Raw genomic sequence first — 27,314 nt, forward strand, 5'->3', positions numbered from 1 at the left:
AAGTATTTACATTCTACAAGAACCTTCCTACAATATTTTTGGGATCACAAGATGCATGAGTTTCAGAGGAAAGAGCTGTGTATACACACCACAGAAAATATGCTTTAGGATTCAGGCCAGTAAACTCACTCTGACAAGTCAGGACAACTGTGGAGAGCAATTTTGACACTTCTCTCAGTTACACAACTGTCCAGAACCACCTTCTAGCACCCACCAAACATTAATTCTACAAACATATTCTTAAAAACAAGACATCTGGGGAAGATAGCATTGCTGCATTGTGATTCAAGCACATAGGGACAAACACACTTGAGCAATTTACACACATCACAGATATTTGGCACATAGAGAAACTGCCAGATGATTGGAAGTACATGCTCATCCACCACCTCCACAATAAAGGAGACAAGTTAGATGTAAATAATTACAGGGGGATCCCTCTTCTTCAAATCACAGACAAGATATTCTCTACATATTTACCTACTTCAAAGAATGCAAGTGCAGCACGAAATAAAATAAGTAAATGCAAAGCAAGCTTTCTATCAGGGTCTTTGTGTGTAGAACTGATCTTCAAACTAAAAACTATACTGAACAATAAGGCAACTTGAAACAGCTGAATCATGTACACTTTTCTTGGCTTCAAGAAGACCTGACTTGACTGACTGATAAGTTCTGTTTGATATCCTAAGACAGTAGAGTAAGCTTCACTAAACAAATGCTCATGGACACAACATCCAAAGTAAAATTTACATGGGAAATATCAGAATCCTTTAAAATCAAAAAAGGTATTTCCCAAGTAGATGGACAGTCACTAGCCTACTCATCTTCAAACTCATCTCAGGTAAGTCATTAGAGAATGAGAAAAAGAATTAAAATCTCTAGAAACCTATTCTGCTTTGGTGAACAAAGATGATGTTAATATCCCTTGCTTAGTCTTGAAAGACCATTTAGTAGGCCTAGAAGACTGAAATCACAGCAATGAGACAGAAGTCCTCAAGGAATGTGATGAAAAATTTGGCATATATCCCCCTCTCACAAGTTTATCAGTACTAAATTTAACATTAAGAAATTAAAAATGGAGTATTGCAAACTGAAAGGGCCAGATGCTTCAATCATGACAGTGAGATCACAGAATGAACATGACTAGTAAAGGAAGTACTAAGAGTTTAATTACAAGAACACATTCACAGGAAACACACAACATCTAAAACCAAACTTGGATTCCACACAAACAAAGATTAGACATTGTAACATGGTAATCAATAGCAAAGCTTTGTACACAAGCAAAATTTATTCTCAACAGAAAGGACAATCTGGAAATCATCCTGAAGGAAGAGCGAAGAGTTATAAGGGAAATTGTTGGCCCAGACAAAATGGAGGACTGATAGAGATGGAAATCCCGTAAAGCAACATAGAAATTATCAAACCCGGCAACAGACATTAGAAAATGAAGATTTATTTTGTGGATATGTTCAAAAGACTACCAACAATAAGGCTTACACACAAGATTATAGCACACATCCAAAAATTAAAGACTGTACCATGCATCAAGCAAGTTAAAAAGGACCTCACAAAAATGCAGATGCAGTGGAAGTAGTAGATACGAATCTGTTCAGTCAAAAAACAAAATAATAAATAAATAAAAAATAAAATAAACCCAGGAACCAATTGAACAGAAGAAAGCAAAATAGCCTATGGATAGAGAATGAGAGCCATATGGAAGATCAGAAAAATGAATCTAAAGGCACTGTGTGATCCAATAGGGTCCACACGCCAATAACATCACTAATAATAAAGAACAAATTTTATTTTTTCTTTATAAATCATCAATAGCATATACATTGCTAATTAGAAAGAGAAGAAAAAGGGCTATAATTTAGAGTTGAGACAATGTCTGTCTACAGGGATTACTTTTTTTTTGTAATCTTACTTTGAATACGTTTGTTTTGAATGAAGAAAACTCACTGATGTGAAGTTTAACATATGTATCATATCCTATGGACAAAACCTTAGGGTCAGCTGTCTACTTTCATCCAAGATACTGCAGTCCCAATCAAAGCTATTTCAACATTTGGATAAGATTCTCTCAATCCATACTTTGTAAAAAATTAAAATGTCCAAATAGGAATCTGTTTCAGTGTTCATAATCTGCTCTTTTACCTTGAACGTGAAAGCAGCTATTACTTTAACTAGCTATGTCATATCAATCTGTCTGTTATATTTAGCACCAAATTCAGCAGCACATTTTCCAAGATTAGACACAGATCTTTCATTTAATACATTTCCTGACAGGATATTGAGTCAGATGAATGGTTGGTTGGTTGGTTGGTTTAAAGGAGGGGGAGGGGGGGGGGGGGACCAATCAAACTGCGAGGTCATCGGTCCCTTGTTCCCGGTAAAATAATTACACAAGGGAAAGAAGAAAAGAAAGGAGACATACAGCACAATAACAGGAGAATGGAAGAACAACAGAAGGACAACCAACACAACTATGGACAAAACAGGAAAAGATAACCACAGAAACAAGGAAGAAACATGTAGAAGGGATAAAAACAAGAGAGCAGATGACCGTGGCTGGCCAACCACAAGAATAAAAAGGAAAAGCCAGCTACTCTCTTACAAATAAAACATCCAGGCTAAAAGCACTAGGGTAGAGAACACAAAGACACAAAGGACATGCATGAAAACTTATATATAGAATGATAAAACCCAACATCACGTATAAAATGTAACACTAAATTAGCCAATGAGGTGTTGTCAGCTAAAATTAATGGCAACAAGTCTGGTAACTGAAGAGTCTGTCACAGGGCAGCCAAAGGAGGACAGTTCAACAAGATATGGGCCAATGTCAGCCGGGTGCTGCACCGACACTGAGGTGGGTCGTCACAGCAGAGGAGGTAGCTGTGTGTGAGCCAAGCGTGGCCCATGTGGAGCTGACAGAGAACCACAGAGTCCCTGCGAGAGGCCCCCATGGAGGTCTTCCACACATTCATAGTATCCTTAATAGCACGCAGTTTTTTGTGCATACTGAGATTACACCATTCCGTCTCCCGAAGCTAAAAACCTTGTGGCATAATAATGATCGCAGGTCAGTTACAGCGATGCCGATCTCCAGAAGCAGTTTCCGTGTAGCCTGTTTGGCCTGCCTGTCGGCAAGTTCATTTCCTGCGATTCCGACGTGGCATGGGGTCCACACAAACAACACGGAACGACTGGACCATTCCAGGGCAGAGATGCACTTCTAGATGGTCACTACCAAAGGATGGCAGGGTCAGTTGCTTATAGGCTGCTCAAGGAGTCAGTATAGAGAAGAAACAACTCGACAGAGCTTGAGCGGATGCACTCAAGAGCACAAGAAATGACCGCCAGTTCTGCAGTGAAAATACTGTAGCCATCTGGCAAAGAGTGTTGTTCAATATGTCTTCCATGAACATACGGGAAGCCAACGTGACCATTAGCCATTGAGCCATCGGTGTAAACCAATTCATGGCCTCAATACATGTCAAGAATCGAGAGGAAGTGACAGCGGATAGCCGCAGGCTCAACTGAGTCCTTAGGGCCATGTGAAAGATCCAGGTGAAGCTTCGGCCTAGGTGTACACAATAGAGGTGTACGTGAATGGACATCAAGTATAGGTGGTAAAGGCAAGGACTCCAGTTCGGAAAGAAGGGATCAGACACTAACTGCAATTGGAAGCCCTGACCTGGGCCGCCGATGCAGGAGATGAACCACTGTAAGTGGGAAAAGGAGACGGTAATTTGGATGCACAGGAGAACTACAAACATGTGCAACGTAACTGGCCAGCAGTTGTGCATGCCTAACCTGCAATGGAGGGACTCTGGCCTCTACCAGGACTCTGGTCATCGGACTCATCTTAAAAGCTCCCATCGCTGGGTGAACACCACAGTGCTGCACTGGGTTGAGTAAATGCAATGCTGAGTGCGCCACCTAATCCAGACTCCCAAAGTCAAGGCGGGATTGAACAAGGGCTCTGTAGAGCTGCAACAGCATAGAGCGATCTGCACCCCAGTTGGTGTTGCTCAGGCAGTGGAGGGCATTGAGGTGCTGCCAGCACTTCCATTTCAGCTGACGAACATGAGGAAGCCAAGTCAATTGGGCATCGAAAACCAGTCCTAAGAATCAATATGTTTCCACTACAGTGAGTGGATCATCATTAAGGTAAAGTTCTGGTTCCGGGTGAATGGTACGATGCCGACAGAAGTGCATAACACACGACTTGGTGGCCGAAAACTGGAAACCGTGGGCTACAGCCCATGACCACACCTTATGGATGGCACCCTGTAGGCGCTGCTCAGCAAAACCAGTAATGGTGAAGCAGTACGAAATGCAGAAGTCGTCTGCATACAGAGAAGGTGAGACGGACAGCCCTATAGCTGCTGCTAGACCATTAATGGGCACTAAAAATAGAGATACACTCAATACAGAGTCCTGCGGGACCCCATTCTCCTGGATATGGGGGAAACTATGGTAGGCACCAACTTGGACACGCAAAGTATGGAGCGATAGGAAATTGTGGATAAAAATCAGGAGCTGGCCTCAGAGACCCCACTCGTATAATGTGGCAAGGATATGATGTCGCCATGTCATGTCACACACTTTTCGTAAACCAAAAAAGATGGCAAAAAGGTGTTGGAGTCTGGAAAAGGCTGGTCGGATGGCAAACTCGAGGAACACAAGATTATCGGTGGCAGAGCAACACCAGCGGAAACTGCCCTGTCATGAAGCCAGTAGGCCGCATGACCCCAGGACCCAACACAACTGCCGACACACCATACGTTCCCGCTGCTTAAAAAGAACATTGGTGAGGCTGATGGGCCAATAGCTATCCACATCAAGCGGCTTTTTACCAGGTTTGAGCACTGGAATGATGGTGCTCTCCCGCCATTGCGATGGGAAGTGCCACTGCACCAGATCTGGTTGAAGATGAGGAGATGTCACTTGTAGTCAGATGAGAGATGTTTAATCCTCAGACTGTGGATCCAGTCTGGCCCAGGAGCAGTGTCGGCGGGGCAATGCGCAAGGGAACTGAGGAGTTCCCATGCTGTAAATGGGATGTTAAAGGATTCACTGTGGCATGTAGTGAACGAGAGGACTTTCCCTTCCAGTCACCGTTTGAGAGTGCGAAAGGCAGCGGGAGGGGGGGGGGGGGGGGGGGGAGGTAATTCTCCGATGCAGAGGCTTGAGCATAGCGCTCAGCAAAGTGCTCGGCAATTGCAATTGCGTCAGTAGATAACACGCCAATTATGTTTACACAGGAAACACCTGTTGGGGTCTGGTACCCGAAAACACATTTGATCCCTGCCCAGACTTGGGAAGGTGACATGTGGCACCCAATGGTTGAGACGTATTTCTCCCAACACTCCTACTTCCGTCATTTGATAAGTTGGTGAACACAGGCACAGAGCCGTTTAAAGGCTATGAGGTATTCCAGGGAAGGGTGCCGCTTATGTCGCTGTAGAGCTTGCCGACACTCCTTAACTGCTTCAGTGACTTCTGGCAACCATCAAGGGACTGCCTTTCACCGCGGTCACTCTTATGTCGCTGTTGAGCTTGCAGACACTCCTTAACTGCTTCAGCGACTTCCAGCAACCATCAAGGGACTGCCTTTCACCGGGGGCACCCTAAAGAATGAGGGATCGTGTTTCCTGCCGCAGAAAGGATTGTTGTAGTCACCTGCTCAAACATCACATCAATGTTCCCGTGTGAGGGAGATCCAACAGCGACAGCAGAGGTGAAAGTTTCCCAGTCCGCCTTTTATAAAGCCCATCTGAGCAGGCGTCCGTGGACCTGATGCCATTGGCAGTGACAGGAAGATGGGGAAGTGGTCACTACCACACAGGTCGTCATGTGCTCTCCGGTGGATAGATGGAAGAAGTTCTGGGCTGCAAATTGATGAATCAATGGCCAAGTAACTAGCATGAGCCACATTGAGATGTGTGTTGGCCCCAGTATTTATGAAGCAGAGGTCGAACTGAGACAGTAAAGTTACAACATCTCTGTCTCGGCCAGTAAGCACGGTGCCACCGCACAAGGGGTTATGGGCATTAAAATCTCCCAAAAGTAAGAAAGGTTTAGGGAGTTGATCAATCAGTGCAGATAATACATTCAGGGGTACTGCACCATCTGGAGGAAGATATATATTGCAGGGGTTTGAAGGGGCACAGTTTCAATACAGACTGAGTTTAGGACATAAACGCAAACTCCACCTGACACCCAATTATAGTCGCTACAGTTCCTGTAATATCCTTTATAGCTGCTGAGGGCAGGGGTCCGCATTGCCAGGAACCAGGTTTCCTGGAGGGAAATGCAGAAAGCAGATGTAAAGATTAACAGTTTCTGTAGCTCAGCCAGGCAGTGGAAAAAAAACGCTGCAATTCCACTGGAGGATGACATCATGGTGAGACTGGGAAGGCATGGAACATTCAATGAGGCAGTTTACGCCTCAGGGTCACCTGCTGCCACCGACTTACTGCCTGAGCAGTCTATATCCATTGTGTCTGAGGGTCTGGCGATATCTAGGTCCTCAGCGGATGCCAGAATCTCCACCTCATCTGCAGGCGCAGAGCTTGTAGGTAGCGGTGGTGTGGGTGCCACCACAATTCTTTTGGTCTTGGGGATCTTCTTTTTGGATTTCTCTCGGTACTCCTTGAGTTTCCCTGACTGGGATAACTTCACTGATTCAGTCTCTGGGACTGAGGATGAGCGTGAAGCCCTACAACCAGTTGCTTTTGGGCTCTGGGTGTCATCTTTCCCACCAGCAGAGACTTGGGAAGGGAGTGACCCGAGGGACCCCTTCCTAGCGAGAGGAGCTGAAGAAGACTTACGCTTCTCTGCCACAGAAGTGGGTACTGATATTCTCGATGGTTGGGGTGGAGGGAGGGGGTTGGGGGGGGGGGGGGGGGGGAGGGGGGTTGCTCCCGAAGTAGGTGGTGCAGGAGCAACATGGAGGCAGGGAGCAGGTGTAGTCTTCCAGCTCCGAGAGGTGACTGGGGTTGGTGGAGCTGATGGGGCTAGAACTGTTGTAGCACCAGCGTAAGATGATGTCATATGTACAGGATGCAGGCGTTCAAATTTCCTTTTAGCCTCAGTGTAGGTTGGTCGGTCAGTTGGTCAGTCGGTCCAGGGTCTTGTACTCCATGATTTTCCTTTCTTTCTGAAGAATCCTGCAGTCAGGCGAGCAAGGCGAATGGTGCCCTCTGCAATTGGCACAGATGGGAGGCAGGGCACATGGAGTATTGGGATGTGATGGGCGTCCGCAATCTCGACATGTGACGCTGGAAGTACAGCGGGAAGACATATAGCTGAACTTCCAGCATTTAAAGCACTGCATTGGGGGAGGGATATAGGGCTTTACATCACAGTGGTAGACCATCATCTTGACCTTTGCAGGTAATGTATCACCCTCAAAGGCCAAGATGAAGACATTGGTGGCAACCTGATTATCCTTTGGACCCCAGTGGGCATGCCGAGTGAAATGTACACCTCGGCGCTCTAAATTGGCGTGCAGCTCATCGTTGGACAGCAAAAGAAGGTCCCTGTGAAATATGATAACCTGGACCATATTTAAGCTCTCATGGGGTGTGATGGTTACAGAAACATCCCCCAGCTTGCCACAAGCGAGTGACACTCATGACTGGGCAGAGGATGTTGTTTTGATCAAGACTGATCCAGATCTCATTTTGGACAAGCCCTCCACCTCCCTAAACTTGTCCTCTAAATGCTCAACAAAAAACTGAGGCCTCATAGTCATGAAAGATTCCACATCAGCTCTCAAACATACAAGGTACCAGGGCAAAGAAGAGCTGCTGCTAACCTTAGCCTGACGTTTCTCCCATGGTGTGGTCTGGGAGGGGAACAATTTGGGGTCATACTTCTGTGGGTTGAATTGAGCCCATGAATGCTTCGAGACTGCTGGTGTTTGACCACTAGCAAGAGATGATGTACTACGCTTCATCAGGTGTCATCCACCATGATGCCACCCACTCCAACCAGTGGCCCTCCCCACCGGCACCACCCAGCCGCAGCAAAGGCCACCTGGCAGGATGGCCATTGCCATGAGTCCCGATGCCCCAGGGTGACAGGCATCTACTCCTCAGCATACATGGGGAGTTAATGGTGCAGGCAGCAGCAGAGCGATCCCTGTGTGGTCAGGGGGTTACAACCAACAGGGTATGTGGCGGCCCCACCACAACAGAGTGGCTACCATGCTGGATATCAGGTACAACCAAGCACATAAGTCCATTATCATCGTCAGCGTAGAAAACAATACTGCACCCGCACAGTTGATGGAAAACAGTTGGAAAATGGGCAGAAGTGCAGATCCAAGTCAACGAAGGATGCAATAGGTATCAGCACATGATGGACACAATGCACTATGTAAGGCATCTTCCCCAACTGGCACACTCTTCGGGAAAATTTTGAAAAATGGAGGTCAAACCCTACGGGAGACCATCACATAAAGGCCGAAACATGTGAGACTCCTTTTAGTCGCCTCTTACAACAGGCAGGAATACCCCGGACCCGCAGGGGGTGAAGTCAGATGAAATGTTTTGATATATGAGAGATCTGTTTTCCATTACACTCATTATTCTGTTAAATATTTTAAAACATGCTAGCTCAAACAAGTCTCATTCCAGTTCTCACTTGACAGAAATTGGATGCCTTGTGTGAAATAGCATACTGTGTTTGTTTCAACATCAGCTTGCTGACATTTGAGGTCCTGTAACACCATAGTGAAGTTTCAGCAAGAGAGCTCCCTGTTGAACACAAGCAAGTTGTGAATGTAGCAACTGCGTGAACCGAGTGAGCTGTGCACATGGCAGCTGTGTGAATTGAGCTCATTGTTGCCACATAAACCGTGTCAGTGGTAGACATCTGTTTGGTAATAGTCGTTTCATTATCAGACTGCTTGGATGAAATGCCACTGCATAAATGACACTGTGACAACAGTGGGCATTTACAGTTGTCGTGAGTGGGAAAGAATTCTTCTCAAATGCAGAAGACAGCAACACGAGGGGTAGGAGAACTCTCATACTTCCGCTGCTTAATTCTTACATCATATTTCTTTAACTGGTCATATTTTGCTACCCCCTCTGTGCTTGCACCCTTGGTGGGGGCCTATCTCACCATGCGCTCAGTACAGCCCTGCCTACCAGAAAGGATCTTATGAAATTTCTCATACTAGATTTTCAATCCACTGTTAGGATTTCTAAGAGTAATTCACGCCTTTTGCTGCACAATCGTGTATTGAATGATCTACACCTAGGACAAGAGTTGTCACCAACTAATTTATATCTTGAAAATTTGCATCACAACCAAATTTCATCACTGAGACTGCACAGTTAGGTACAATACTTAATTTAATACAAAGTGCAGCATTACACAGAGGTAATGCATAATCAATTGGCAACTTCAATGACACAATCTTGCCTTAAATGAAACATATTAGGTACAACTTACCTAACAAGATTTTTGTGGCGAATACTCCATACACAAACAGAGCCATCATCCCCAGCTGAAATAAGTAAACTGCAATCTGGTGCAAATCTGCTTACTCTAACGGCTACACCATTTGTCTGTACGAACGTGTGAATTCGATTCCCAGTCTGTAAATAACAGTATGCATAACCTCTCAACACCCAGAGAAACAGAGGTTTAAAACTGAATTCAGTTTACTCTAAATTATTGATACAAATTTATATATATATATATATATGTTCTTTTGGTATACCCGGTATAAGTTACTTAATCTGATATATATATATTAAAAAAAAAATCTCTCTGCACGTTTCTTCAATTATGTCCATTTCCAAAGCTTGTGAAACTAATGTTAACACTTGTCACAGATTAAGTAACTTATACCGGGTATACCAAAAGAACATTGACATCGCTTAGTATGTTGTGTGGGAAGGCCACAAGTTTTCAAGAAGGAGCCCACATCTGGAAACACACAGCTTGGGTGCTGTAGAGCGACGAAGTCCGAGAACAAACACTAGATTCCTGTACACAGCCCTTGTGCACATACTAATGCGGACCTTGTGTGGTATACCAGTGCAGTAATGTTGTCGACAGCAGTGCGGCATGTAACAGTACACAGCTGCAAAAATAATCAACACAGTGCTTGAATACAACACAGCAGATTGCAATGGGAAAGCTGCTGCAAAAGCATATGCAGAACATTTTCCAAACAGACATATCCAATATCATTCCACATTCACAGACACTGAGACATGCCTCAGAGAAACTGAAAAGTTGCACGTACGTATTTTCTACCCGAGATGTGTAGATTGCACAGTAAAGCAATAGCACTTTGTGCTTGGTACTTGCGAATACTGTCCCCAGTCTACTGTTTGTCCTCTAGCAGAGACCAAAATGTGATGCGGGTCGTCCATGCTAAGCTCGAACATTACAGTTGGAGGAGGACGTACTGACAATGTTCAGTCCAGCCACCTTCATTCCAATGGTGGCACAGACGCTGAACACAGGTAAAAGTGGGGTGTTGTCCATGAATGCAGGCTCCATTCATACCATCTGCAGGAACTCCAGGTATTACAGGAGGAGGAGTACACACGATAGGTACAGTCTGTGCAGTGGTATTTACAACAATGCATACTCCAGCCACAATTCCTTGGTGGTATTCATGGGTGAACCCACATTTACATCTACATCTACATGATTACTCTGCAATTCACATTTAAGTGCTTCGCAGAGGGTTCATCGAACCACAATCATACTATCTCCCTACCATTCCACTCCCAAACAGCGCACAGGAAAAACGAACACCTTAACCTTTCTGTTCGAGCTCTGATTTCTCTTATTTTATTTAGATGATCATTCCTACCTATGTAAATGAACACCTAAACCTTTCTGTTCGAGCTCAGATTTCTCTTATTTTATTTAGATGATCATTCCTACCTATGTAGGTTGGGCTCAGCAAAATATTTTCGCATTCGGAAGATAAAGTTGGTGACTGAAATTTCGTAAATAGATCTTGCCGCGACGAAAAACGTCTTTGCTTTAATGACTTCCAACCCAACTCGCTTATCATATCTGCCACACTCTCTCCCCTATTACGTGATAATACAAAACGAGCTGCCCTTTTTTGCACCCTTTCGATGTCCTCCGTCAATCCCACCTGGTAAGGATCCCACACCACGCAGCAATATTCTAACAGAGGACGAACGAGTGTAGTGTAAGCTGTCTCTTTGCTGTATCTTCTAAGTGTCCTGCCAATGAAACGCAACCTTTGGCTCACCTTCCCCACAATATTATCTATTTGGTCTTTCCAACTGAAGTTGTTCGTAATTTTAACACCCAGGTGCTTAGTTGAATTGACAGCCTTGAGAATTGTACTATTTATCGAGTAATCGAATTCCAACGGATTTCTTTTGGAACTCATGTGGATCACCTCACACTTTTAGTTATTTAGCGTCAACTGCCACCTGCCACACCATACAGCAATCTTTTCTAAATCGCTTTGCAACTGATACTGGTCTTCGGATGACCTTACTAGACGGTAATTACAGCATCATCTGCGAACAGCCTAAGAGAACTGCTCGGATTGTCACCCACATCATTTATATAGATCAGGAACAGCAGAGGTCCCAGGACGCTTCCCTGGGGAACACCTGATATCACTTCAGTTTTACTCGATGATTTGCCGTCTATTACTACGAACTGCAACCTTCCTGACAGGAAATCACGAATCCAGTCGCACAACTGAGACGATACCCCGTAGGCCCGCAGCTTGATTAGAAGTCGCTTTTGAGGAACGGTGTCAAAAGCTTTCCAGAAATCTAGAAATACGGAATCAACTTGAGATCCCCTGTCGATAGCGGCCATTACTTTGTGCGAATAAAGAGCTAGCTGCGTTGCACAAGAACGATGTTTTCTGAAACCATGCTGATCACATATCAATAGATCGTTCCCCTCAAGGCGATTCATAATGTTTGAATACAGTATATGCTCCAAAACCTTACTGCAAACCGACGTCAATGATATAGGTCTGTAGTTCGATGGATTACTCCTACTACCCTTCTTAAACACTGGTGCGACCTGCGCAATTTTCCAATCTGTAGGTACAGATCTATCGGTGAGTGAGCGGTTGTATATGATTGCCAAGTAGGAAGCTATTGTATCAACGTAATCTGAAAGGAACCTAATCGGTATACAATCTGGACATGAAGACTTGCCCGTATCAAGCGATTTGAGTTGCTTTGCAACCCCTAAGGTATTTACTTCTAAGAAACTCATGCTAGCAGCTCTTCGTGTTTCAAATTCTGGAATATTCCATTCGTCTTCCCTGGTGAAGGAATTTCGGAAAACCGCGTTCAATAACTCCGCTTTAGCGGCACAGTCGTCGCTAACAGTACCATCGGCACTGCGCAGCGAAGGTATTGACTGCATCTTGCTGCTTGTGTACTTTACTTACGACCAGAATTTCTTCGGATTTTCTAACAAATTTTGAGACAATGTTTTGTTGTGGAACCTATTAAAGGCAACTTGCATTGAAGTCCGTACCAAATTTCGCGCATCTGTAAATTTTAGCCAGTCTTCGGGATTTCGCGTTCTTCTGAACTTCGCATGTTTTTTCCATTGCCTCTGCAACAGCGTTCGGACCTGTTTTGTGTACCATGGGGGATCAGTTCCATCTCTTACCAATTTATGGGGTATGAATCCCTCAAGTGGTGTTGCTACTATATCTTTGAATTTGAGCCACATCTCGTCTACATTTGCATAGTCAGTTCGGAAGGAATGGAGATTGTCTCTTAGGAAGGCTTCTAGTGACACTTTATCCACTTTTTTTAATAAAATTATTTTGCGTTTGTTTCTGGTGGATTTGGAAGAAACGGTATTGAGCATAGCTACAACGACCTTGTGATCACTAATCCCTGTATCAGTCATGATGCTCTCTATTAGCTCTGGATTGTTTGTGGCTAAGAGGTCAAGTGTGTTTTCACAACCATTTACAATTCGCGTGGGTTCGTGGACTAACTGCTCGAAATAATTTTCGGAGAAAGCATTTAGCACAATCTCGGAAGATGTTTTCTGCCTACCACCGGTTTTAAACAAGTATTTTGGCCAACATATCGAGGGAAGGTTGAGGTCCCCACCAACTATAACCGTATGAGTGGGGTATTTATTTGTTACGAAACTCAAATTTTCTCTGAACTGTTCAGCAACTATATCATCGGAGTCTGGGGGTCGGTAGAAGGAGCCAATTATTAACTTAGTTCGGCTGTTAAGTATAACCTCCACCCATACCAATTCGCACGGACTATCTACTTCGACTTCACTACAAGATAAACCACTACTGACAGACACAAACACTCCACCACCAATTCTGCCTAATCCATCTTTCCTGAACACCGTCTGAGACTTCGTAAATATTTCTGCAGAACTTATTTCAGGCTTTAGCCAGCTTTCTGTACCTATAACGATTTCAGCTTCTGTGCTTTCTATTAGCGCTTGAAGCTCAGGGACTTTCCCAGCACAACTACAACAATTTACAACTACAATTCCGACGGTTCCTTGATCCAAGCACATCCTGTATTTGCCATGCATCCTTTGAGATTGCAGCCCACCCCGTACTTTCCCGAGGCCTTCTAACCTAAAAAACCGCCCAGTCCACGCCACACAGCCTCCGCTACCCGTGTAGCCGCCAGCTGAGTGTAGTGAACTCCTGACCTATTCAACGGAACCCGAAACCCCACCACCCTATGGCGCAAGTCAAGGAATCTGCAGCCAACACGGTCGCAAAACCATCTGAGCCTCTGATTCAGACCCTCCACCCGGCTCTGCACCAAAGGTCCACAGTCGGTTCTGTCAACGATGCTGCAGATGGTGAGCTCTGCCTTCATCTCATAAGCAAGACCAGCAGCCTTCACCAAATCAGATAGCCGCTGGAATCCAGAGAGAATTTCCTCAGATCCAAAGTGACACACGTCATTAGTGCCGACATGAGCAACCACCTGCAGCTGGCTGCACCCTGTGCTCTTCATGGCATCCGGAAGGACCCTTTCCACATCAGGAATGACTCCACCCGGAATGCACATGGAGAGGGCATGTTATACTTACACTACATGCATGTTTGGGCAGACAAAAATCTGTGTGGGCAGGTGATTCAAAATCAGAAACACGGGATTGATATTAATATCTGGTCCAGGATAATTGGTGACAACATCATTGGGCCATATCTACAGCCAAACAGACTGACAGGCTTGCTCTATCTCACATTTATTAGAGATGTTTTGCTTATCTTAGATGTAGTGACACCAAATGTTCCATTGGACACTTGGTTGCAACACAGCAGAGATCCAGCACACTTTGATGTCAATATGTGGAATTACTTCAACATCTCATATCCCAATTGATGGACTGGTGTGTGTGTGGGGGGGGGGGGGGGGGAGGGGGGGGGAAGGGGGGGGGGGAGACCAGTTCCATGGCCAGCTCGATCACCAAATCTGACACCTCTCAACTATTTCCTGTGGGATAGTATGAAGAGTAAGGTATATGGCACAACTGTAATGTCAACAGAGGACCTTACTGCTTGAGTCCACGGAGTGATTGAAATACTTCAAAGACAATCACACATACTGGCTAACGTGCATAAAGCTCAGCCCACTGACGTACACTCTGCATTGATGAAGACGGTCTGCAGTTTGAAGCCAATTTGTAATGTCAGACAGTGTGATCTGTTACTCGTTTTGGGTTTACTAACATAATGTGGAATGCATACCCATCCAAAACTTCGACACTTTCCAGCACCTGAGCCGCGTGTTTCCGGGTATGCATTCCCTCTCGAAAACTGATCAGAGTACCTTCTCACACAACATACTAAGCATTGTTGGTGTTTTTTGGGATAACCAGTACATAGCTATTAATACAAAAAAGTTACAATATGAGTATACAGTGTGTCCAATGACAAATCATAATTCTAAAGAAAAGACTAGTGAATGTGATCTTTTAACTGCATACCTTAAGAGCTATGAGCTTCTTCACTTTCACACTGTGAAACACACCTCTTCTACTGAACAAGTGTTATAGTTCTTAAGGTACACATTTTTTTCCTTGTTTTGGTCTACACTACCTCCTCCCAAAAAATGGAAAGCAAAGAGCTTATATTGAAAGAGATTTGTTTCACACTATCAAAGATGAAGAAATGCTCTTAAGGTGTGAATTTTAGAGATCATGTTTACTAGACTTCCTTGTTTAGATTGATCATTACTGTCATATCCCTGAATATTCACGTTTCCTCCTGGGACATCCTGTAGATCTGCATATACTTTCCAAAAAAGTAAATTAATAAATATATTCCTCGAAATTTTAAGCTACTTGTACCTGCACGTTCCACAACGCAGTAGTGCCATCAATTGACGAGGTAGCCAGCATCGTACCTTGAGGGGAGAATCTTACTGATGTAACTCCATACTTATGACCCAAAAGAGGAGAGTATGGGGTTTCAATATATCCCAAGCCTGGATGCCAGTCATAAACCCATATTTTCTTGTCTCTGAAATTTTTGCATAATTACAACAAAAAGAAATTAAAAATACTGATAACAGTGTCCATCAGCTTAGATATTGCATATTTCTACCTCTATTAGTTGCACATGTGTCTCAACTAGCCAAATTCTAGTAATGGAAATTCTTCCCCTACTGAAGTTGAAACACCTCTGTGTTAAGCTCCCACTGTGTCTCAAACATTTCTCATCCATTGGCTTGCAGTAGTTTAAAGAACGAGAAAACTGGAGAAGGCAATGCCCCATATACCCAAAAGAAAAAAAAACTAAATCTGCAATAAGTGATAATGAGCTGATAATACTTTCAATATGGGTACACAGAAATCCAATCACCAAGCAGATAAAAACAAATAGAAGGAATTAAAACTGCTACCCAACAGACGAAGGAGTTGTCCTTACAGCATAAAAAAGGAGAGGGTGGTTTTTACAGGAAAACAGACTGGTAGGGCTCAAGCATATAGGAAACGGTTAAGGAAAACTTACCAGAAAGGATGAGAATAAGCCATTTTTGCTCCTCCTCTAATCAGCAAGTCTCCCTCAACCTAGCGTCCTTGGTGACTTTTCCAGTGGTTTTTCATGTATCCTTAAGCTTTATCATCTCCTTTCTTCCAAATCTTTCCCCCTCTTCTGCTAGAAGTTAGTAATTTTATGCCTTTCATGTATTTCCATCTTCTGCTGCTTGGTGAGTAGATTTTTATCATCCAAATAAAGAACCGAAATTCAGGGAAAGAAAAGAAAAAAATGAAACTAGAAACATGTAATGCAAATTCAAACATAAGCACTGCTGGTTCTTGGGCTCCACTTGCAAAAGTAAGTGCGTAATAGTAAAAGATGCGTTACTCTATTGCCAAACACAAAACACAGAAATTTAAATTGAGCTCTAAGCTGTTTATTTACAAGACCAGTGTAGTATCAGCAAAGAGAGGTGTGGCCTAAACCCCTACCATGTGTAGTAACTGGCACGTCTCCCAAACACAAAATAATTGAACACATCAATGACAGAAACATATATCTGTGCAAAGGCAATAAACCCGTCTACTGCTAGTTTTCAGTGATAGAAAATTGATAATTTGAGTTTAAAGTTACTGCTAGTCTGCATAAGAAGCCAGGGAGAAGGATATAAAAGTTGGAGTTAGATACAGTAAAGGAACAAACCACACAGCAATCATTCAAATAATTTCTGTCTGTTTTATACGCCTTTAAAGTGAAAAGGATGAACAGTCATTATGAATCATAGACAAACCATGATGATGAGCAGAATAAAATGCAAGACAAATATCAATTGACATGGCACTAGCACTGGATATACACGATTCCATGGCTTTCTCGAACATGCTGAAAAGGTGAAGAAATAATGCAGTATCTGATAACTTGATTTAACAACATGTGATTCTTTTCTCCTCTACCAGAACAGAAATTTTCAGTCTTTACACATAAATGAAAAAGTCATGAAAAATGGGTACTGACGGCCATATGTTAATGAGGTTGCAAGATAAAATTAGAAAAGCTACATTAAATAATAGGCAAACTTCTGACAAGTATTTTGTACATACTATGTAAATAAACTACAAAAATTGAAAGTGGTCTAACTCTCATGAAATAATCTCAGAGAATTATGAAGATAATGGAACAATCGCATATGACTACCTCATACAAATTGGCATAACTTAGAACATGATGATTTAATACTAATTAAGCTACAACAGTCCAGTGACAAATTTGTAGTCTAGACAGAATGAGAAAAAAAACAGTAATTTCAACTGTCTGGTGGAATCTTATTTAATTGCTTATTAACTTCAGGCTTTTAAAGCAACAGGCATGTGCCCTGTTAGATTTTCACTACATGCCTGTCTAGCTGATGAGTATGTGCACATAAAATTTTCTCAATTGTTTATATACATACAACACATTTTTTTATTTTAATAGGTTACTGAAATGGGAAACAAACCACATAATATCAGTCACAACTCCATGATATGAAAATTCTAGTTCAAATAGCTAGAATGTGACTGGTCATGAATTTTTAATGTTTGCGGAACATGTCTTATTCTCATACATGCAGCCACTTTTTATACTCATGCAGTTCTAAGGATCACTGTGTCTAATTTCTGAGAACAGCAATAAATTTAACAGATTTAAAGAGGAGTCGAAGATGATTAACCACTCAAATACAATAATAAATTATATTCTTAACGTTTAATGTTTTCATTTCTGACAAACTCAACTTTCACTTAGACAGTTCCACTGATGATTTTTTTGTTGACTAAGGAATTTTGTCAACAAATGTCATAAAGAGTACATATACGTCTTATCACAATATTTTGTTAGGTGACAAGAAATAACACAGTTGAAACAAATAGTTTGTTAAATCCGCCTCTTTTTGCATATTAAATAATGGACAGACAAATATAGTTTTTGCGTCTAACATGTTAAACAATTCCAGTTATCTGAAAACTGCATTCCTTGTTGCGAAATTTATCCAGTTTTCTCGTGTGAACACCATTGCTTTTTTTTATAACCTGCGGTTTGCTTTTGTGATAAGGTAGCAATTAAAACAGTATCCTTAAACATGGTCTTTAGTGTAAAATAGAGTGCAACAACCCACGTAAAACATTAACTATACGATATGATATCCGCAATTAACACACTCACCCAGAACCCGACGCCAAGGCATGGTTTCCGCCAAAATCACATGTTATGACATCGCTCTTATGACACTGTAGTATTTGCAAAGTTTTAACTCTCTTGTTGGGTTGTGACATCGTACTACAACATATACATATCCTATTAGATGTGCAAAAATCTGAGTTACTGTTGTGTGAATGTCTGCAGAAACAACAAAAATAAACAAATACAACACCTTATCTCAACGTAACACTACCAATACAAAACATCCAGCCTCACCGCTGATTACTGTCAGTGTAGTTAACAGTTTTGCCGCAACAGGGCGTGCATGTATCGAGTGACTGAAGCAAAGCGCAACGCGCGCTTTTTGTAGTTCGAATTTTTAAAATATACATGATGACTATAATTAAAGTTCTAGTTTCAAAAGGCTTAAAAACTAGATGCTTTGGAAGATGATAAATTTGAAAAGGCATATTATTGAAGAAGGGAGAAATATTATGGGAAAAAAAGAAATTTTTCCCACTAGGCGCAGTAAACGTCACAACGCATGTGGTTTCGGCTACAAATGACGGACGAATCGTAATACGACGTCTACCATGTGAACTCCACATTAAACCAACTGTATATAATGTGCGATATGCGTGATCGCGTAGGTTTGGCAAGCGCATCCGCTATGGGAAGGTCGTACAACATCACATACGAAAAAATAGGCATTTAATTGCCCTAAGGCTAAAAACCGCATAAAAAACGACACTGAAATCGGATTTTAATTGTTCTGAGGTCATAACCCTCATAAGAAACCAACAATGAAACCGATTATGAATTGGCGTCTGTAGGACAGACTTTTTTTTTTTTTTTTTTTACAAATAAAGTATATTTCTTGTTAAAGATAGGAACAGACGGTACATTGTATGAAAAGAGAGTGTTATTTACTTCCTTTATTACTTTCTTTAAACTATATTTTTATTGCTTTTAGAAATTTTTCAGAAATAACTGTCAGTCAAAGTATAATCTAATCTAGGAACAAACAGCTTCACAGCATCTTTGCAGTCTATATTTGAAATAAATGGATAATTTGTTTTTTACCAAATTCGGAGATGCTTTCTTTGTTTTGTTTCTTCACGCAATATTCATCGCAAAGAAAACTCTTTCTGTGATAGCTGAAGTGGAGGGAATCAACAATATATTTGTAATTAATTTGTAAAATCATTCATTCTCTTATTAAATATTTGTTGCCTTTTTGTGTTAGAATAATTCGTCAAAATCTTCAGATGCCTATATTTTATCACGTAATTTGCTTAATAATGCAGTTTCCCAATAATGATCATCCAAACTGAAATGGAGTTTTTTGTAACTTTAAATTTGCAATTATGTTAAAAAATGGTGATATTCAACATTGAGTTTTGAATTTATATTGCTTAGTGCAGTTAATCAGTTCTCGTCACTAAAACAACTATTCTTTTAGGTGCTCTAAAACTAAAATAATAAACAAATTCTATGAATTTTTCTAGTCAGTGTCGATGAAGCCAGTTTAATTTTTTTGCTGTTTCATATTAAAAGAAGAGATCTTGTTTTCTTTTTGTTAGTGTATTTTTAAGATTATCCATAATTATAAATACATCCTAAATTGTTATGAAGTTCTCTTCCAGACATTTTATAGTTTTAATACACAAATTTTAAATGTGACTACAATGATGCTATTGTCACTGTCAAACATCAATAAATTTTGCAAAATCATTGGACAGTTTTCTTCTAAGCGTGCAAAATAACTTCCAATTTAATAATAATGTATCTCTGCTGGGTAAGAGAGAGAGCCATATTGTCCCCACATGGCATTTCATTTCATGCCTTTCTTTCAGTTCATCCCTTTTTATGGCAGCGTCGGAAATGTGGGCGTAAATTGTCAAAATTACAGCCTGTCACATGATACAAAACTCTTCGGATGTCTCATACAGTTATGGCAATGTTTATCCGTACAATTTCTCTTAATAAAATCTAATATCGAATCTCTCATGTTTGTAAACAAAGAACAGTTAACTCCAAAATTAGCATTTATGTTGTTAGCACATAGCCCACATATATTTTGAAACGATGAATTCTACTTCTGAACTGCTTGAAACACACCATGAGCAGACTCATCGCTGTTTTTGTAAAAATCTGCTAACTTATTTTGAATGCCATTTTTGGCTGTTTATGTTGACAGAAGAATCAGTTTGGAGGCAGTAAAATAAATTTTCTGTTTTTAGATCATTTATTGCATTCTGAATAGCGTTTGGTCCCAACACGTTTGTAACTAGAGCTTCCAATTCTGTTCAAGCCAGATGAACACTTGAAGCTATACCTGAAGTAACATAAATTATTCTATTCAGTTTTACAATACAGTCAATACTGTTGTAGGACAAATTATGTTTCACAGTGTGATATTTTAAGGCTAAACCACTGTAGCTGAGGTCGCTAAGGCTTGCTTGTATGGTTGTGCCAGCACTGTTGATGGTGATACACCTGTCAGATGGGGACATTAAACACGGCGGCCCCATTAATGGCCGTTGAGAGTAGTAGTCTATGTGCCAGCACTGAGTTTCATCGTCTCCCTTTCCTTCATCCATAACAACACAAACACAATACTAAAATGGTTCACATGGCTCTGAGCACTACGGGACTTAACTGCTGAGGTCATCAGTCCCCTAGAACTTAGAACTACTTAAACCTAACTAACCTAAGAACATCACACACATCCATGTCCGAGGCAGGATTCGAACCTGCGACCTTAGCCGTCGCGCGGTTCCAGACTGAAGTGCCTAGAACTGCTCGGCCACATCGGCCTGCCTAACACAACACTACACTGTATAAACACTCGTCACATCATGTACACAACACAGCTACATACTTAACACTTCATAATAGTAGGGAAGAACACAACAGCAAACAACCTCCACTATGACCATGCCTTGAATGGTGGTGCAGGATTCCTGCATGTGCGCCCCTGGGCTCACATTATGAATAGGGTGACTCGAACTCGGGACCTTCGCCTTTTGGGGGCAAGTGCTCTACCAACTGAGCTACCCAAGCACGACTCATGACCCGTCCTCACAGCTTCAATTCTGCCAGTACCTCGTCTCCTACCTTCCAGACATCACAGAAGCTCTTCTGCGAACCTTGAAGAACAGCTTCTGTGAAGTTTGGAAGGTAGGAGACGAGGTACTGGCAGAATTGAAGCTGTGAGGACGGATCGTGAGTCGTACTTGGGTAGCTCAGATGGTAGAGCACTTGCCCGCTAAAGGCGAAGGTCCCGAGTTCGAGTCTCGGTCGGGCACACAGTTTTAATCTGTCAGGAAGTTTCAGGATGATGTCGTTCAACAGCATTTCTGGGCGTGTTGACTTTATGGCACATCACACTTTGTGCAAAGTGTCTTCAGAGCACTGTACATTGATTGTAACAGGAACTGATCACCTCATATACCAGTGGAATAAATTTCTTAACGCATGTGGTGATTATTTTTGAGTGGAACCATCGCATGGTCTCGTTGTGGCAGGTGTTCAGTTTTCATTTGACTCCCCCTCATATAAAATCGAATAATCGAACTTTATTGCACTCAATACACTGCACACAAAACAAATTGAAACACATAACACAAGGCTTTGCCAAGCGACAATAGTGCCACAAACATTAGATCGCAGAAGTTGGCAGCATTCTTCTCATAAGGACAATTGCAGCATCTATAAAATGGCAGGAAGTTCAGAAATTGTTGGTAAATTCATAAATAGCAGGGGTTTTTCCCACATTTCTATAAAGGCGCTGTGGAAGTGGGGCTGTTGTCCTAAGAATACATTGGCGGGAAATTGAAGAATCCTATGTGGTGTATTGTATTGCTGGCTGACTTGTAATACTGGGACAGACTCTATTACATTAGGATCGAAGACCTGGAATACTGGGACAATCTTAATGACATCAGATTTCTGAGTTTACCACCTGGTACAAAGGATGTTTCTTTCCTCCTACAGGTCCAAGCGTCTCTGATAGACAAAGAATGCTGGTCCCCTCATCTACTTCACGTTTTTCCCAATCTATTACTAACAAGGACAAGTACAGACCTACAGTCATGGTTGTCTATTCTAAGCACATAATTTAAGGCGGGCACAGGATTCTCCCCTGACATTACCCATCAATTGCCCCACATTAAAGTCCAGCAGTCCAAAGTTTAAACAATTTCCTCACCCCTCTGATATCATAGTTTAATCAACTAAGTTTGGAGTAGGCTTCGGGCAAGTTCAATTCCAACCAGCCTCACAGTTCGGCACACCATCCCCTGGAATTGTGCCACTAGTAGTTGCTCAAAGCTGGTTCTGGTGCACTTTTTATACCGAATCGATATGCAGATGGATTGAACTATGACAGCTGATTGAGTTATGAATTTAAACTGTTGTTCTACTAAGTGGTTACTCATGTAACACCTACCCCCCCTCTTCCCACGACTCCCTTAAGGTATTGTTCTGCTAAGTGGTTTCCCCACCATCCCTCCCCTTCCTCCTCCTCCCCAACCCATCTGGTTCAAAAATGGTTCAAATGGCTCTGAGCACTATGGGACTTAACATCTGAGGTCATCAGTCCCCTAGAACTTAGAACTACTTAAACCTAACTAACATAAGGACTTCACACACATCCATGCCTGAGGCAGGATTCAAACCTGCGACCGTAGCAGTCATGCGGTTCCGGACTGAAGTGCCTAGAACCGCTCGGCCACCATGGCGGGCAACCCATCTGGGAAAAAAGATGCTCAGTTAAACCGCAAGCCCTCACTTCTCCTTTCCCTCCCCCACTTCCCCTCCCCTCACCATCTAGAAATTTGTGGGGAAAAGACCCAGTCTGTGTTGGAGAGGAAGGATTTCACGGCATGAAATTCAAATCGATGTCAATAATAAGGTGTTGAATTCAATTTCCATGTTGTTTATTTAATCAGTTTGCAGGAGACTGGGCTCCTTCCCTCCCCCCCCCCCCCCCCCACAAGCTTTCAATGATGTATTAGCCACTCTTTTAGGACGCATGCCATGAAGGTCGGAAACTGCCCAATGTCGCAATTACAGATCATGATACTAAATACCGCCAGCCACAGACTGGAAGTCGGCATCCTTTGTTCTTTCTCTCCAGTGGCTTCTTCGTGTGGTAACACGCGTGCCTCAAACACATAGACCAAGGTGACATGCCTACCTGCCCGAGGGACCTCCGTTTGTTCTCATGGCCCCCAAACAAAGCATCAGGTGGTGGCTTTCCTTTGATCAGGAAATTCTAGACTCGCTTCCTGTTTCTGTCTCTCTCAAGCAGTTACTTTCTGTTTGTGTGTACACACTCATGAACCAATACATCCAAATATGCAGATGGAGGTTTCCATCCCCACTGTGTTCCTATTAGCTAATGCTGGGGACAAAGGCAAGGCTGGTTCAATAGCAATATCAAAAATGGCAGGAAATAGTCCAATTGCCCTACCCTATCAAAATAATTGTTTAACAATTTACAGGAATCAAATAGATTTCTTAGTACAATCACCACCACCTTACAGTGATTCTTCTCCAAAATAAAACACATTTTCAGCATTTCAGAATCACATGCAAATATTTTGCAAATCAGGTAATTAAATTTCTGCCACAACTAGACTGTAGTGCTAAATATATCTGAGGTCTTGTACGCACCAACATTTGAGAACACGAACTCCGGCTTCAACACAACACTTCACTTAACATATCTGGTAGAAAAAAAAAGAAATTCTGATCTCACATGCCCACGATCATGAAATGTGCACCATCTAGGGAAACGCACTGCACAGAAGAGGCCTGCATGCACATCGACCATGCTGGCAGTAGCTCACATATCTCAAGGTATCCACACACCAGATGCACCAGGTGCTCAGAGCCCACAGAGACAGTCACTGTGACTACCAAGCAGTGAAACAATCAATAAACGTCCAGCACAAACACTTGCCATATGCAATCTCCTCACACAACACACACATCTGCTTCAGCTGCTGCTCAACCAGTGTACTGGTTACTTCACTATTCAGCCATTCAGAGGGCAGCACACGTGCCATGGCGAGGAGTTGTCTCCAAGGCTCCGGGCAAGAGCCAACTTGTCAGACCATTCCTTGTACCTTCCTGTCAAGCGAGGCTTAGCTGCAGCTTCCGGTCGGTCAAGCCCCTGTAACCGCCCCTGCTGCTGACTGCACCACACTGCAAGACGAGCAAATGCAGCTTGGACATATAGTTCTAACTGCAGTTCCGCCCGTGACGTAGACGACGATGTTGTCTATAAACCTCAAACGTCTTACGTGAAATGTAGACTCCTCCCTTTTATATGAGTTATTTTCGACAACAGAAGAAATTTGGCATGCACACGTTTTCCCATCGTTAAAGTATTGGCACTTGTTATGAAAATCCTGTACAACAATTTGGTATAGGTTATTTTTCCTCTCAGGTAAAGAAGAATCAGTGTATCTTTTGTGTTCTTCATCATACGAGTCTGATAACGGAGTGCCAAAAGCAAATTCTACCTTTGTCATAAGATGCCCACTCACTTTCGAACTCTCTTAAAGTATCCAGGTGCCTCAGCACCTATGAAGTCCCTTAAGGTAGCAGCACAGAGAGGTTGTAAACTTCATATTAATACTATGTATCACTTTATAAATTCGGTAATATTATTACTTTGGCCATCACTCCCTGTGCAGGTGGGAGATTGAAAGATCTCAGGGCAACGAAAAAACGCCTGATTACTGCTCCAACTCGCGAACTACACTACTGGCCATTAAAATTGTTACACCACGAAGATGACGTGCTACAGACGTGAAATTTAACTGACAGGGAGAAGATGCTGTGATATGCAAATGATTAGCTTTTCAGAACATTCACACAAGGTTGGCGCCGGTGGCGACACCTACAACGTGCTGACATGAGGAAAGTTTCAAACCGATTTCTCATACACAAACAGCAGTTGACCGGCGTTGCCTGGTGAAACGTTGTTGTGATGCCTCGTGTAAGGAGGAAAATGCGTACCATCACGTTTCCGACTTTGATAAAGGTCGGATTGTAGCCTATCGCGATTGCGATTTATCGTATCTCGACATTACTGCTCGCGTTGGTCGAGATCCAATGACTGTTAGCAGAATATGGAATCGGTGGGTTCAGGAGGGTAATACGGAACGCCGTGCTGGATCCCAACGGCCTCGTATCACTGGCATTCGAGATGACAGGCATCTTATCCGCATGGCTGTAACGGATCGTGCAGCCACGTCTCGATCCCTGAGTCAACATATGGGGACGTTTGCAAGACAACAACCATCTGCACGAACAGTTGGACGACGTTTGCAGCAGCATGAACTATCGGCTCGGAGACCATGGCTGCGGTTACCCTTGACGCTGCATCACAGACAGGAGCGCCTGCGATGGTGTATGCGACGACGAACCTGGGTGCACGAATGGCAAAACTCATTTTTTCGGATGAATCCAGGTTCCGTTTACAGCATCATGATGGTCGCATCCGTATTTGGCGACATCGCGCTGAACGCACATTGGAAGTATGTATTCGTCATTGCCATACTGGCATATCACTCGGCGTGATGGTATGGGGTACCATTGGCTACACGTCTCGGTCACCTCTTGTTCGCATTGGCGGCACTTTGAACCCGTGGTTCTATCCTTCATACGATCCCTGCAAAACCGTACATTTCAGCAGGATAATGCACGACCGCATGTTGCAGGTGCTGTACGGGCCTTTCTGGATACAGAAAATGTTCGACTGCTGCCCTGGCCAGCACATTCTCCAGATCTCTCACCAATTGAAAACGTCTGGTCAATGGTGGCCGAGCAACTGGCTTGTCACAATACGCCAGTCACTACTCTTGATGAACTGTGGTATTGTGTTGAAGCTGCATAGGCAACTGTACCTGTACACGCCATCCAAGGTCTGACTCAATGCCCAGGCGAATCAAGGCCGTTATTACGGCCAGAGGTGTTTGTTCTGGGTACTAATTTCTCAGAATCTGTGCACCCAAATTGCGTGAAAATGCAATCAAATGTCAGTTCTAGTATAATATATTTGTCCAATGTATACTCATTTATCATCTGCATTTTTTCTTGGTGCAGCAATTTTAATGGCCAGTAGTGAGTATCTGTGGCAGTATTGCCTGCTTTCCACCTGCCCAGCGACGCCATTGATAGCAAATTGATTGACTAAGTAATAAAATTGATTATAAGAGCCTCTTTCCATAGCGATTAATTTTTTTCCTACAGTCGGATTACTTTCGTCAAGTAGCTCAAATGGGAATCCCTGGAGGGAAGACGGTGTTCGTTTCAAGGAACACTACTGAGAAAATTTAGAGAACTGACATTTGAAACTGACTGCAGAAGCATTCTGCCTTCGCCAACATACATTTCGCGTAAGGACTACAAATATAAGATACGAGAAATTAACGCTCATATGGAGGCATATAGACAGTCCTTTTCCCTCGCTCTGTTTGCGAGAGGATTAGGGAAGGAAATGACTAGTAGTGGTACAGGGCACCCCCCGCCACACGTCGGACGATGGGTTGCTCAGTAAGCAATGTAAATATAAGTGTAAATTTAGTACATCTGTTAACATATCACTCCATCCATCTATAGGAATACAAAACTCGCGGAAGAATATATCTCTTATTTATAGAGGAAACAAGAGACGGAACTTCTGTTGTTGATTTTGTCTTGCTAAAAATCCTCGTATTAGCCCCTAATTTTCTCGTTGCAGTCAGTTCTCGAAACGTATGTGGGAGCTTGTAATATATTTGCCCACAAAACTTACAAGAAGCGGTATAGAGCTCACCTCTCTACTCCTCATTCATCAAGAGTGTTGCTTACGTGCCATATGCTCACGAATCTTCCAGCCTTCGATGTACAGTGGAACCTCACATAGCGAGGAAAATTCGTTCTGGAATCTTACTCGTAGTCTGAAACACTCGTTAAGCGAAACAATTTATCCCGTATAAATTAACGTAAAATACGATAATGCATTCCATGCAGAAAAGTTCTGAAAGTTTTATCTTATTCACCACATTTATTAAAAGAAAATTATTCATACAGTATTATGTACTTTATTATTCATCACACATAACTAATTCTTTTTTACTAAGAA

The 27,314-nt window shown here is 42.6% G+C and overlaps 1 protein-coding gene across 1 annotated transcript in view; it reads right to left on the reverse strand.

Annotated features, from left to right (window-relative positions):
• The window catches only part of LOC126470946 (WD repeat, SAM and U-box domain-containing protein 1-like), a 222,488-nt gene extending 204,037 nt beyond the window's left edge, over positions 1 to 18,451 (reverse strand). The window contains exons 1-4 of the mRNA XM_050098996.1: positions 18,402 to 18,451; positions 18,194 to 18,307; positions 15,361 to 15,532; positions 9,481 to 9,626 (exon numbers count right to left, since the gene is read on the reverse strand). Of these exons, the coding sequence (XP_049954953.1) occupies positions 9,481 to 9,626; positions 15,361 to 15,532; positions 18,194 to 18,303 (428 nt within the window). The 5' untranslated portion in view covers positions 18,304 to 18,307; positions 18,402 to 18,451. The remainder of the gene's footprint in view (positions 1 to 9,480; positions 9,627 to 15,360; positions 15,533 to 18,193; positions 18,308 to 18,401) is intronic.
• Between the last annotated feature and the right edge of the window lie 8,863 nt (positions 18,452 to 27,314).

Source organism: Schistocerca serialis, chromosome 3 (genome assembly GCF_023864345.2).
Source record: "Schistocerca serialis cubense isolate TAMUIC-IGC-003099 chromosome 3, iqSchSeri2.2, whole genome shotgun sequence".
In the NCBI taxonomy this organism is placed as follows: domain Eukaryota; kingdom Metazoa; phylum Arthropoda; class Insecta; order Orthoptera; family Acrididae; genus Schistocerca; species Schistocerca serialis.